The sequence below is a fragment of the Atractosteus spatula genome, chromosome 8 (genome assembly GCF_055471065.1).
Source record: "Atractosteus spatula isolate fAtrSpa1 chromosome 8, fAtrSpa1.hap1, whole genome shotgun sequence".
NCBI classification, from domain to species: domain Eukaryota; kingdom Metazoa; phylum Chordata; class Actinopteri; order Semionotiformes; family Lepisosteidae; genus Atractosteus; species Atractosteus spatula.
In genome coordinates, this window is record NC_142713.1 from 19,876,649 (window position 1) to 19,890,340 (window position 13,692).

The 13,692-nt window shown below is 34.1% G+C and overlaps 2 protein-coding genes across 3 annotated transcripts; both read left to right on the forward strand.

Moving 5' to 3' along the window:
- The first annotated feature begins 206 nt into the window (after positions 1-206).
- Positions 207-4,845, forward strand: meig1 (meiosis/spermiogenesis associated 1). The gene is made up of 3 exons (XM_088923382.1): positions 207-247; positions 696-862; positions 3,248-4,845. The coding sequence occupies exons 2-3, from the start codon at positions 710-712 to the stop codon at positions 3,374-3,376; spliced, it is 282 nt and encodes a 93-aa protein (XP_088779508.1). The 5' UTR covers positions 207-247; positions 696-709; the 3' UTR covers positions 3,377-4,845.
- A 361-nt stretch (positions 4,846-5,206) lies between these two features.
- On the forward strand, positions 5,207-13,415 carry LOC148829274 (transmembrane protein 243). 2 transcript variants are annotated; one of them, XM_088922881.1, is made up of 6 exons: positions 5,214-5,274; positions 5,991-6,047; positions 9,998-10,285; positions 10,987-11,037; positions 11,317-11,421; positions 12,215-13,415. In XM_088922881.1, exons 3-6 carry the CDS (start codon positions 10,208-10,210, stop codon positions 12,335-12,337), a joined length of 357 nt encoding a protein of 118 aa, XP_088779007.1. In that variant the 5' UTR covers positions 5,214-5,274; positions 5,991-6,047; positions 9,998-10,207; the 3' UTR covers positions 12,338-13,415. The 2 variants fall into 2 exon arrangements, with proteins under 2 accessions (XP_088779006.1, XP_088779007.1); XM_088922880.1 differs by lacking the exon at positions 5,991-6,047 and having other exon boundaries at positions 5,207-5,274.
- The last annotated feature ends 277 nt before the right edge of the window (positions 13,416-13,692 follow it).

Sequence of the window (13,692 nt, forward strand, 5' to 3'; positions counted from 1 at the left end):
ATGATTATAATCATAAATAACATGATGATCAGACATCCATGAAAAATATCAATTACAATGCTTAGCATGTTTCTTAAACTCCGCATGTATTTTCTGTTGACCATCAAGTGACGAAAGCCGGTAAAGGGCATTCAACTCTGGTTAAACTGTTAGTAAACCAGCCAATATGCCGGTTTGTTTTATTTTAGCGTCAATAGTTGCCGGGATACCAGTGAGCAACTGCAATCGTGTCAGGACTCTTTCTGCAGTAAGTCGCATCGTTTAAAATATAGCGGGGATTTTTATGTAAAAATGTTAGTAGATTGAATTTTTCAAAAGTCTCGCTTTGATTTTCTGTGAATACGCCGTTTATGAAATTACAGATAAAATATTTCACATTAATAATTCGTTCTAATACACTTTTATAATAGGAAGAATAAAGCAGTACATTTTCATGTCTGTTCTGGTGAAAGGTAACGGCTGTTTTAATCCAACAGTGACGAAACATTATACTTTACGAGTAATGTGGACAAATAATTTGCTCTTGATAATATCCAATGTGTGTTTTCCACTTTAGCTTTTTGCTTACGATTATTTCGCTTTTAGAAGTTTTCAAGACCACTGCCTTAGTGATGATTTTAATAGTGTTGATATGAATATACACCTTGACCTGACTGATATACGTTTTAAAAATATTATTTTGTTATTGCCGTCAGAACCAGTAAGCAAAATGTCCTGTGCAGCCGAAATGGGAGCCATCTCAAAACCAAAATCTATGAGCCGGGCCAAGCAGTGGACTGATGAGGTGGAAAATCTGTACAGATTTCAGCAGGCTGGATACAGAGACGAATTTGAATACAAACAAGTCAAGCAAGTTGATTTGGTAAAGAAATTAATTCTTTTGAAGCAAGCCTATAATTCTAGGATAGGAGTCAAGAATGTCTTATTGGTTATTCAGTTGGGTTTTATTTCACATTTTACTAGAACTTAACTCAGTCAGATTCTTTACTAAAATGTGAATAAAGGATCAGAATGAGGAATTGTATTCTTAGTTCTTGCTAAGAAATCATAATGCATGTGTTCAAATAGTCAAGTTAACTTTTACCGTAATGCCAAATTAACACTGGTTTCCTTTTAAGTAGGAGTGTGTTCATATTTTGGTGGATTATTTGTAAAAAAATGAAAGCAAGAATGTGGAAATTGTTACTGCAAGAACCTAGTGTTTGCATAAGTTTTTAAATTTGTACAAGTTACGTTTGCAAAGTAAAAATAGCAGAAAATTGTGTGATTTTGCTATGGTAAAAGCAGATAATGAAAAACCATTAAATTTCACTTACAGTAGTTCAAACACAAAGCAGTAGAGAAACCCAGAATTTGCAATGTACAGTACTATCTGCAGGATTGGAATTCAGGCCAGTACACCCATCCCTTGATTTAAGAACACCCAGTTTATGAATTGGCGCAGTAACTGAGCATGCATTTTCATATCTGATTGTGCAGTTGTGAAGAGATTTTTATTAAAACGAAGGCAGGTCCTTTGTAGCCAAACAGAAGACGTCATCCTCATAGCATAAGAACACAGTTACTGTAGTTCCTCAGTGTTGTCTAGTTAGCTTTTAACTATTGTACTGCTGGCAATTAAATATCATAAACAGGCAATAATGTTCTCACTATATTATGTTATAAAAATCTTTCCAATTCCTTGAAAATCACCTGACGTTATTTATGTTTACCCTAACAATCATTCTGGGCTCTGTTAGGGTAAACATAAATAATGTCAGATGTCGAAGAAATAAGATTTTCATTTACAAATGTCCAATTTTTTAACAGGTCTCAAGGAACAAATTATGTTAAAAAATCAAGGAATGGGTGTTTAACTATAAATGGCATTCTTAATTAATCTCTGACTAGAATTTTGAGACCACACTCATTTTAAATTTCCCCTGATTTAAAAGTAAGGAAGGCCAGTAAGTACTGAGGTCTTTAAGGAATATCAGATTGTTGCTGTAGGTTGTACTGGTGGATCAGTAAGTGGCACTGTTCCCTTTGGGCCAAAATTTCCAAACTTATTCATAGCATGGTTTTCACAGGATAGTGTGCTATCCTTCAGGGGAGATGTTAAGATATTGTTCTGACTACTTGGTCACTAAAGATTTCAAGGCACTGTATGTAATAGTTAGGGTGTTATGTTTCTGTGTCTTGGTTAAATTTTACTCTAGTCTTCCTCCTGTCTTCCCTTTTTAATTCAAATGTATTTTATAAAGAATCTTTGCCATAACGAGTAAAATAGTGTGACGCAAAATCTTTATTTAACCTACGCATGTACATATATAATGAAAGCAACAGAAGAGTAATTTAGGAAAGAGACCTAAGAATATTGCTTTCTTCCTGAGAATTTTCTCATCTGATAAACTGGGTGCATATGCACATTAAAATGGTCTCTTTGAAAATTGCTGCACATATTGTGCTTTTTTTTCAGGACACCATTGTCCTTTTTTAGTCACAGGAGAAAAGTAAGCTAGAGGACTTGCTCTGTTATTCGCCCCTAAAAGTTTTGTATAATAGATGTATAATGCAATGACTGTTGTGCTGCTAGTATTATATAATGATTTTTTTTATGAATTACATTCCTCACTTGTTGCATTTGAGATGTATTGATATTTCCTTTCATCTTATCTTAGATTTTGTTATAATTCCGGCTGTTACAGAGTTTTAAAATGTCTTCTGAGAGCAGAACAATATGAAGCAACTCAAGGAAGGACATTATTGTTTCATAATCCTTCATTCTGTGGGCATCAGACTATTGAGCAATGCAGATTTGCTTGTACTGCATGACTTGTCAAACTCTGTTTAGAAAAAGAACTACATTTGTATTTTTTTGTTCCTCTGGGATAGTTTTATCAGGACAAATCAATGTACTTTACCTTGAGAGTGGCATGAGTGTGCCACTCACCCATGTCATGGGCTTGTGGAATTACACAGGGAGTAGGTTAGAGTGCTCTTGAGAGAGACCCCGCAGTTTGCTGTTTTGAAGAATGCACATAAATGCATTTTTTGTGGGTAGAGCTACTTTTGAAGATCTTACTAAATATCTCTGATCTGGAAACTTCATTATTTATATGTTGCCTCTTGGTCAACTTATTTGCCATCCGAGGTGATGAAAGTCTGATTGACTGGGAGACCAATAACAAACATACTGTATAGGTCCTGTGGTCAAATGAGGTCTCTTTTAGGATGAAATCCAACTTTTGTTCTTTGATCTTCCTAGATCGATCGATGGCCTGAAACTGGGTTTGTGAAGAAACTGCAGCGACGAGATAACACCTTCTACTACTACAACAGAAAGCGAGAGTGTGAAGACAAAGAAGTGCATAAAGTTAAAGTCTATGCTTACTAAGTATTTTCATTTGAGCAAACGCAGTGTTCATTATTGAATTACGTTTTTTAAAGATATGGACAGTTTTGGAAGCAACTGCATAAATATGAAAATTAAATCCAATTATATGAAATCCTACATTCTTACAAACTAGATATACTGTACTAAAACCAAACAAGAAATTTGTTGAAATACGTAGAGTGTTAAATTCAATAATAAATAATAATAAAACATAAGACTAAAATTTTATCATTTAACATGTTTAATATATTCATATAGGACAAAAGTGTTGAAGCTTCCTGAAAAAAATATAAATGCTGACACTGAATGTTATTCAGAAATCAGTAAATGTATTGTCTTGCAAAATGTAGCTTTATTATTTATAATGGTTAAATTAATAAAAATAGTTCAAACACAATACTGTTGGAATACAAATATAACATATGCTGCTGTAGTGCTGTGGATTTCTTTCTATTGTAAATGGTGTTTTAAAACACCACTTGCACTTTTACCTTGTAATTCTCATTCATACAGGAAAAGAGGCAAATGCAAAATGTTGAAGTCACTTGACCTCCAGAAAGAATATGCTGTCTGTTTGTCTTTGCTCCTATAAACAGTCATTGCATTCATAACACTGACGTACAGTAGCCATGAATTCCATATATAGCTCATGTTACATGCAATGACTTTTCATAGATCATCAAGATAAGGTGTAACATTTGAAATACATCAGAATTTAGTCTGAAGTTAGGCATGTATGAATGTTTCAGCATATTACTCAGTTACAGGTCTGAGAGGAAGTTTAAAGGGACTGGCTGGTGCTTAAAAAAGCAACATTTGCATGTTCAGAACAGACAACAATTCTTTGCTTACAGTTTACTCATTTCTGTAAAAATAAAAATCAAAGTGAACTACCAATAAGAAATGATAGCTTTCCATACTACATACTTATGCTGAATGTCCATTATATGAATTTAAGAAACTGTAAACTACATTATTGTAAAAGGTGGATTCTAAACGTCTCTAATTTTCAACATATTACACATTTGTGCACTTAGGTAGGTTAATAGTACAGTACATCGATTTTTGGTTCCCTTATTTGTCAGTTCTCCATGGAAATTTTTTACCTTTTAATTCAGTATTATACACATTGTGGTTTAAGGTACCGAGTTTTTGAAGAGCTAAACTGAGGGCAACCTGTTTATGGTCCATGTGCAGTCTCTCAGTTTTACTTAAAATACAATACATTCTAAATTCAATAAGGAACAATAATAAATGTACTGTACAAATAACTTATACTGTTACAATTGAATCCTTTTCCTTTACATCACATCAGTGAGCACTATTGATTGGTTAATATGCAAATATCAAAGCCTTTTTATAACCTTCTTCTGTTCGTTAATATATTTTTTAACATTATGTGTAGAAATACGCTTGGAAAAGTATTTTCTTATATTTGAACAGGTGTGTCATTAAAGTATTTTTTATTAAACCAAATGGAAGTAGAAAACATTATTTTTTTATCTATGAAAACAATCTTAATTTCATTTTCTGAAGATCAATAAAAGAATTCAGGAAGCTCGGTTTCCCGTAACTATTGGAAAAGAAATGAAAGTTTCACACATGCCATGCCAAAGGTACTTAAAATATTATTTCTGCGTATATGCGTGTACAAGAATATTAGGCCATTCTATATGTATACGTTTCTTCTGTTTGAAGAAATTAGCTCCCTTTTCTCACTTTGCAATTCATATTCCTATTAAGTTTTTTTTGTCGCCAAGAATAAATTCTGTAAAGCGCTCATCTCGCCTTTAAGAGCACTTACCTTTAATCTCCCCGTTGACCCGATTCAGTGTTAAGTTGAGTGGTTGCGGCAGCTGGAGCGAAGAAACAATAAGATTTTTTTTCCTTTCCGGCAGGTGAGTTACTTGTTACCAACATAACCTGTGTTTTTAAATTGTGTTTTTTTTTAAATCTTTTAATAAAGAGTTCACGACATAAGCTGTGCATGTGATCTTCGCAGAGTTTCTTCGACGAGGCTGTTTTATTATGGTTACATTTCTCACACGTTACTGTTAAATGTCACTGACAAACACAAAACCTGTACTAAGTATTTTTCTCCGTTTTATTGTCTTTGAAGTCATGTTTCATTTTGAAATGCATTAACGAGTTCTATTTTGTTGATTATCTCGGCCTAAGTAGTTTTAAATTGTTTAAATGAAATGGAGTTTATGGAGTACTTGTGAAATGATTATTTTTTAATCAAGCCTCGTTTTTTACTCAGCGTCTGTCAATGAGTTTCATGTGTCCTGCTCTATATTTTTTTAAAGTACTGAGTCATGATATTTTTGCATGGCTGTGTTGTTGAGGTACATGTGTACGGACTGCAAGGTACTGTAGATTCTTGTCAGTAGCCTATATTTATAAACTACTGTTGTATAAAAATGTATTGTATATTTCTAAAGTAGAGTTTGTGATTTTTCTATGAATAAAGATATACAGTAGCTAATGGACGTGCGAAAACACAGCGATCCACAAGCCACAGTGTTACAGTTCTGACTAGCGTCTCATTTGTGTATCAGGAGTTTTAAGTGGCTGAATTGCTGGGTAGTTGAGTAATGCTCATTACTTCCAGATTTCAAACAAGGCCTTCAAATTGAAGAGATGTACCCGACAGAAAAAAAAAAACAAGGTAAAATCATTACGTGTTTTATCATTAATTACCGTTATGATTTATTGTTTATTTCATTTGTTGTGCCTACGACTGGCGATGAATGTAAGGGACTAAGAAGCCCGATTAGCATTATAAATATCTAACAGCGTGCACTGGTGTTACCATTTATCCTCTTGTAGCCAGGACAACATAATCCTAATTGTAAAGGGGTCATGATCACAACGTAGTCCACACTGAAACAAGTTATTATATCAATGCCAAGGGTGCAGTAGTAAAAACTGAATACTTCCTTCATGTACAGTCCTGGTACACTGTTTTCGCACTCCACAAATTGGCAATTGAAAAGCCTTCAACAAAAACAGATGTAGACCTCAAAAATGATCTTTAATGTAAATGCAAAGGTTTTTTAATACACCATTGCATATATGAACTATGTTCCAGTAAAGAAAACTAAGGCCACATTTTCTTTTTCTTGGCACTTCCATATGCCTCACCTTTCTGGGTGAATTTGTTATTGATCGTAGCAATTTTTAATGAACACACAGCGTTTTGGAGGTGTTTTTGTTCACAATACATCCTTCGGTTTCATTAAGACTTAAGGGTGGTGCTTAATTTCTTTAGATTTGGTGGAAGCATCCTGATCAGATCAAGCCCAGGGATTGGGAAATCTAGATTTTTTTTTGCTTTTTCTCAGATCTTTATTTTTATATGCAATTGTCTGCATTTACTAGCTGACCATTAGTAAAAGCATGCATTTTCCTTTTGCTTTGCACTTTAAAGCAATCATTATGGACCCACATCTCTGATTGACAATAAGGAATTCAGCCTCATCCAAATACAGTATATTGTGGGACGGTCAACATAAAAAGCTCTGTTTTGATTTAATCAGATCATAGAATTTATTGTGCAGCTTGTGGTTTACTATAGCTGTTAAGACTGCTTGCTTGAAGGCATTATCTTTTATTGGTGGTTTTTAACAAAGTCTTCAACCACAGAATTGTTCATTAAGTAATATTTCACTTAGTTTTAATACACTAATTCCAGAATCTTTTTCCTTTGAATCCTTACATTTTCTTTGTGGGTTTCTTTTGAATTGATGAAGGGGTTGTTCTTTGTTGGTCTTCCACTTTTCTGCACTGTACTCTGTATCTTTTAACATTTTCAACGGGGCAGTTTAAAATATAGTGTACATTTTATATATATATATTGTTTATAGTGGCTTCATTTTAAAGAGGGTTATGGCCAGCAGGAGCCTCGCATGTAAGCATGGGCATCTAGTCCCAACCAGTGACAGGATGCCACTTCATTACGAGGCACACACACACAAAGGCAAACTGGAGACACAAATTAATCTAACCAGCATGGTTTTGGAATGTGGATGGTAGAAATCCCATGTGAACAGAGAGAGACAATACAAACTCCACCCAGAGTGGATCTCGGCCCAGAATCAAAGCCAGCAGTGTAGATGGCCACACCAATATGCCAATTGTGTACGTTTCATTTGTGTAACATTTCCACCCTTATTTGGGTGGAAATTCTCATTCTTTTGTATATAGTCGTCTGCATTGAGTGCCAACAGCAAATATTCAGCGATTATACTGTAGTATTCCAGCTCTGATTTAACGTATAGGGTAACTTCTGTAATTAGTTACTATTCCTGAGCAGTTAGATGGTTACGTTTTAAAAATAGTCTTACATAATTGCATTTGTTCCCCTCTTAATATTATATTTAAATAAAACATAAAGTTTTATTGCACAGTTTTACGTACCAGTCTTTATTTAAGAATAAAAAACATTTTAATTTTACCATTTGCTTTTCAGATGTTGTGCACAGTAAGCAGGTGTTCACTAATGTTAAAATATCTTGCTGTACAGGTCAGACAGCTGCCAGGTTGTTAGTCAAGATATGCTTGTTGCTTGGTATGCAGAAGTTTAATCTGTATTGTCATCCATTTGATACAATCTTTATAGTTAAATCAAAACAAAAATCAAAATAGAAAGCAGTTTGTATGCATTGTTTTAAAATTGGCACAAAACAGTGTCAGCAGTTGTAAGAAAATAGGTTTCTTTGTTTTAAAAAAATGTGCCTTTTTCTTTAAATAAAATTTGGTTGGCTAACCCACATCTTGTTTTGCATATTTGAAGTTTTTAGTTACTGTCACAAGGTTTAGTTGTGATGTAGCCTCTGGCCTAATGTCTTTAATGTAGTACTTGTTCTGTTTTGTGCAGTGTGCTTTTTTTTTTTGCTGAAACAACACAGTGGAACACTTTTTTTCCAGTCCTTGTAAGAAGGAAGCCATATGCAGCTCATGTGACCCCAGAATGCAGGTGTTTTGCATTTTGAGAGGAAGTGGCATAGCCATATAACAGGCAACTTCATATAGGGTATGTAGGATTTAGAAAAATGTTTTATTTTATAGTAGTAAATAAAATTATCCTTAGCAGCACGTGATTGATCTACTGTAGCAATGAAAACCACAGTGGTTAAATCATATCTCCAGAACTATGTATTCTTGTTCCCTTGGAGTATAGTATTCTTCAAGAGCTTGATTGTTTTTTTTGTAATTGTTAAACATAATCTCATTTCTTCCAGCTGTTATCCTTTATTTGTAGGAGGGATTTGGAGGTACGCTGAGAAATTGAACTCACATTAGTTTATAATCTGTTCTTTACAAGTATAATATAGTGGCTGTTGTTTACATGATTGCATATACATATAAGAATGTACGGTAAAAACAGAGAGAAGGGATGTGAGAGGCAGAGTCTCAGAAAAAGATGTCAAGAAAAACTTGACTATGGACTAGATACTGTAATTTCCCATGTAATTATTCAGCCCATAAGCTTAAGAAAATACATCTGGTGATTGATGTGAACATGAAAACTGTTAAAAGATACCCTGTGCTTGTATTTCTAAAACAGGTAGCCTATATTACTTATTTCTACAGTAGAACTGTTATTGTAATTGAGTCAGATTTTCCCTTTCTCCACTCTGGCTTAATTGATGACATCTGTCATTTAGGTCTGGGTTGCACGATACAAACAGTATGTACATGTATAGTTATAGCATATTTTCCATAGGTGGTACCATCATAAAAGTGATGACCATGAGAAATTAAAATATGACAAATGTTTGAGCTTTTGTTTCTCTTTCAGCTCAGTCATTTGCTTCACAGTTCATTTAATGCAGTATAAAAAGTTAGACGTTCTCACACTACTATTAGAACTTTAGTCCCAAGAAATAAAAACATGCAGGGCCCTGGATGAAAAACAAAAGGAAACTCATTAATTTGGAGTCAATTTAAAAGAGTTAAAAACAGGTTTTGAATTTGTACGCATTAAACACAGGGAATGGAACATCTCATTTTCACCTAATTGAGGTAGACTTAAATAGTCGCTCAAATGTGGGCACTGACTTGACTGAAATAGGTAACTTGACTTCAGTGTAATGTTCTCTTCCAATTGTGGCAAACTAACATTTCAAGCAATACTTGAATTGCTTGTGATTGTCTTTTGTCGTGGGGTGGCATGGTGATACAATGGTTAGCATTGCCACTTTTCAGCTCTGGGTTCAATTCCGGACCACGGGTGCTATCTGCATGGAATTTGTATGTTCTCCTTGGGTTTGTGTGGGTTAATTGTGGGTCCTCCAGTTTCCTCCCACAGTCCAAAGACCTACCGGTAGTTGGTTAATTGGTTTTTGGTCAAACTGGCCCTGGTGTGAGTGTGTGTGTGTCTGTGTCTGTCTGGCCTACAATGGACTGGTGTCCTGTACAGGGTGTGCCCTGTCTAGCTCCTGTTGCTTTTCAGGATAGAATCCAGCTCCCCTGTGACGGTCATGTAGATGAAGCGATTAGAAGATGGCTGTCTTTTTGTTGCTTTTTGGCGTTAACTGTCTAAAATTAGCCTTTAACTTTATTTCATTAGTGAATCCTTATTTTTCTAATACCTTTTCCTAAAATTGCCCACAGAAAGTCCATCCATGGGAGTGATGTGCAAACTTTAAGAACCTCACCAGCTTGAAGAACAAAGACGGCTTACTCTCTGCTCACAAGGAAGCTTGTTTACGTGAACCAATGTTTCCAGTGAAAATGTACTGTAGGCACACTTGTGTAGGAGTGTGTTTGTTGAGAGATTAAGAAGAGAAGGTCTCTTGTATAGGAATTGCACAGCTATAAGCCATGGATGATTATACAACCAGAACATATGGAACCAGTGGACTGGACAACAGACCCTTATTTGGAGAAACATCTGCCAGGGTAAAATATTTTTATATTTATTTTGATTGCATGTGAAATGAAACTACTTGTTTCTAGTCAAATGCATTAGAGAACATTGAATTTGAACCACAATGAATGCAATTACAATGCCAATGATTGAGTTGACAAAGAGTTTCTACTGTATACAAGGGTGGATTAAAAATTAATGAGCCTTAGAGGGAAATAGTGGACACCATTGATGTGGCAGTATAGTAAAAGCAGTAAATATTCCAACAGTTGTATTGATTGCTTTGCCCCGAATACATTTGAAAATAGCAATGAAACTGAATTTCTGAGTGTCTATTATCATCTATAAAAAGATGAGGAGCAAAGAACCTATTATGATTGGGAATTGATTGTTTGAAAATGTGCATCGTTAAATAACAGTAGCTACAAAACAACAATTTCTGATGTTTCCTTCTACACTACGTTTCAAACCATACACAAAAGAAAGAAAATCGGTTTGGTCTGTTTTCAGACACTGTTCTCTTGAATCTATTCTACATAATACTACTTAATAACTCTTGCCCAAAACCTATGTGTTGGAGGTCACTACTTGGTCACTCCAAAAGTGAACACAATGATGATTGATAGGTGGCTTCTGCTATTTCAGTACCCCCAATTCAGTAGAAGCTCAGCATAAGCAAATGTTTTTGGAAACTTGTGCTCCATATTGCATTTTTTTCTTTCTTTTTTTTCAGGATCGAATCATCAACTTAATAGTTGGTGGCCTCACATCTTTACTAGTTATAGTAAGTAATAAAATTTCCATTTGACATTGATAACCATTTAAATATTCCTTTATGGTGTAACAGTATTTACTGTGTTTAAAAGAAAAAAAATGTTTCAGATCATTTAGCTTTCTTGCTAGAAATTGGATAAACCATTTTTGTGGTAAATATGTTGGATACATTTAAATGTAGAACTGACATTTTTACAGGTTTTCCCAACCTTTTCTTGCAGGTTTTAGTTTTATGACTTCTAACTGAAAGCAAAAGGATTTATTATCTTTCTTGTATTTCTCTATGCAGGTTACAATTATTAGTGCTTTTGTCTTCCCTCATTTACCTCCAAAACCTGTGAATGTCTTCTTCGCCATTTGTATCATTATGAGTTGCGCCTCAGTTATAGTACTTGTAAGTATGATTGTGGGGAATAACCACATAACCTAGTATTTATGTATGTGTGACCTCCTCAATCCATCAATCTCAATCCTTTTGGAGTTTCAGTTTCTCAACCCTGTCTTCATAATTCCTGTGTACTACCATACACACAGTGTATGTGGTACTTAATTAATGATGCAGCTGTTAGCGGGGCATTTGTTTTTAAAACAGAATGAATTTGGGAAAAAAAAAACAAGGATGGGTTTCTGCCACAATTTTAAGATCAGTGATTTAGATCAGTGTAGGCATTGTTTATAACAAGGCGTTAAAGCAGTAGGTTTAGCTGTTTTCAAAATGATGCTACAGTTTAGTATGCTGAATCGCATTTTAGAAAAGAATTTAATGTTTGTATATACTGTATTACACAGATAATGAAAAAATGCAGAGAAATGGCTTTAATATGGAATTTGTTTCTAGCTCAGAGTAGGATGCTGTTATACAATGGCCTTCAATGTAATGTCATGCCAGGAAACTGTTCTAAATGTGTAGACAATTAATGTACAACCCTGTACATTAGCCTGTTGAATTAATGAATAACCTTCTGGTATTTCAGTACCCCAAATTCAGTATTTTTATTGGTGAATTGTTGGAAAGCTGACCAAAACACCCTCATCACAGTACAACCTATACAAAAAATAAATCTATATTCTCAAAGGGTGAAAAAATGGCTAATGCTCTCTTGTATGCTAAGCTAACACTAATGGCACAAGCCTTAAACCAAGTGAAATTGTTGATGTGCTAAAAAAGAATTTCTTGTCTCCCACAGATTTTCTGGTATCGCCAAGGAGACCTGGAACCTAAATTCCGAAATCTGATTTATTATGTCTTATTTTCAATAGTAATGCTTTGCATATGTGCCAATTTATACTTCCATGATGTGGGGAAATGAGAGACAACAAAATGCCTTATAGACATTGTACTGACATAACAAGGAGCTGTTCTACGTGGAGATCTTGTACCTTACAAAAGCACAAAGAATGTAATCTCTGTACAAGAAGCAGTAGTATTATATAATGTAATCGTAAAAGAATGGATTAATTGTGAATATATATTTAAAGATCATTTATATTGAGTCTTTAAGAGTGTCACTGTGTACTGTACAGAGGGATAGAAAGGACATTTTCATCATACTTCTCAGGCATGTTGCAAAACTAGCCTGGCAAGAGTATACTGAGGCAAGCACGTGATCTTAAACAGTCAAGACTTTTTAATTGGTACATTCTGAAGTTACAAAATATCTGTTGGGAATCTACATAATTGCATTAGCAATTAAAATACTTTTCAAATCATTACTTCAGCTTTTAGTAATTTTACAACAACTTTTGTAAACTAATGTAATCCACATTGGCAGATTTGGAATGCTGCGTTTCAGGAGGAATTTAATCAGTATTATTTCTTCGAGACATATTTTTTTTTTTGTTAAAACTGCCAACAAGCTGTATGAGCTCTTGAGCTCTGAAAAAAAGCCATTATTACTAAAGGATGAAGTTTTTATAAGTGTATATAAAAGATAAGTATACATTCCAAACTTTTCCATAGTTTTGCAATGGCATTTTTATTATTTTTGGTAAAGTTTACATTCCTTGTAATAAAGCTCTTATGAAGACATTTGATACTTTCTGATAACAGAAAGACCAATTGCACATTTTCTTAGTTAAAATATTAATTATTGCACTCAGAACCAAGAAAAAAAAACAGGTTCATATAAACAAAATGCTAATAAAACTGTGACAAAAATATCCCATTTTGAATCTGAAGTTGTAAAGAAATAAAATGCATCAATACACTACCCCAGAGGTGTGTCTGTGTTTTGTTGATATCAGTTTTTCATTTGAATTAAAGCTAATAGTTGTAGAGAAAGACTAACCAGAGTCTTAGCAGTATTCAAGTTCATTGACCTAATTATTACCCATGATTGTTTTAATTATTGACTTGTATTGTGCAAATAAATATTTTTCTATCAGAAAGATCCACTGTGTCTAGAAGATTAGTTGTGCAACTAAATCTTAACATATTAGCAAGAAAATGTGTGTTACCGAATTGTGTGTCGGTATCCTTGTCAAATTCTATTGTTGTCAACAAAGTGAGTGAAATGACTGCAGTTTTCATAATACTTAGATTTTTCTACCAAAGGTATTGGAGGATTTGATTCAAGGATGAAAACAAGCATTATGATAGGTATTATAATTAATGAGATATTTCCACTGTGCTTGTTTTACTTTGTGAAGATCATATCCAGAGAAC

Coding starts and splice junctions, on each gene's coding strand:
- meig1 (XM_088923382.1), top strand. CDS start 710: ATGTCCTGTGCAGCCGAAATGGGAGCCATCTCAAAACCAAAATCTATG. Junction 863..3,247: donor AAGTCAAGCAAGTTGATTTG/GTAAAGAAATTA, acceptor TGATCTTCCTAG/ATCGATCGATGGCCTGAAAC.
- LOC148829274 (XM_088922880.1), top strand. CDS start 10,208: ATGGATGATTATACAACCAGAACATATGGAACCAGTGGACTGGACAAC. Junction 11,038..11,316: donor TCACATCTTTACTAGTTATA/GTAAGTAATAAA, acceptor TTCTCTATGCAG/GTTACAATTATTAGTGCTTT. Junction 11,422..12,214: donor GCGCCTCAGTTATAGTACTT/GTAAGTATGATT, acceptor TGTCTCCCACAG/ATTTTCTGGTATCGCCAAGG.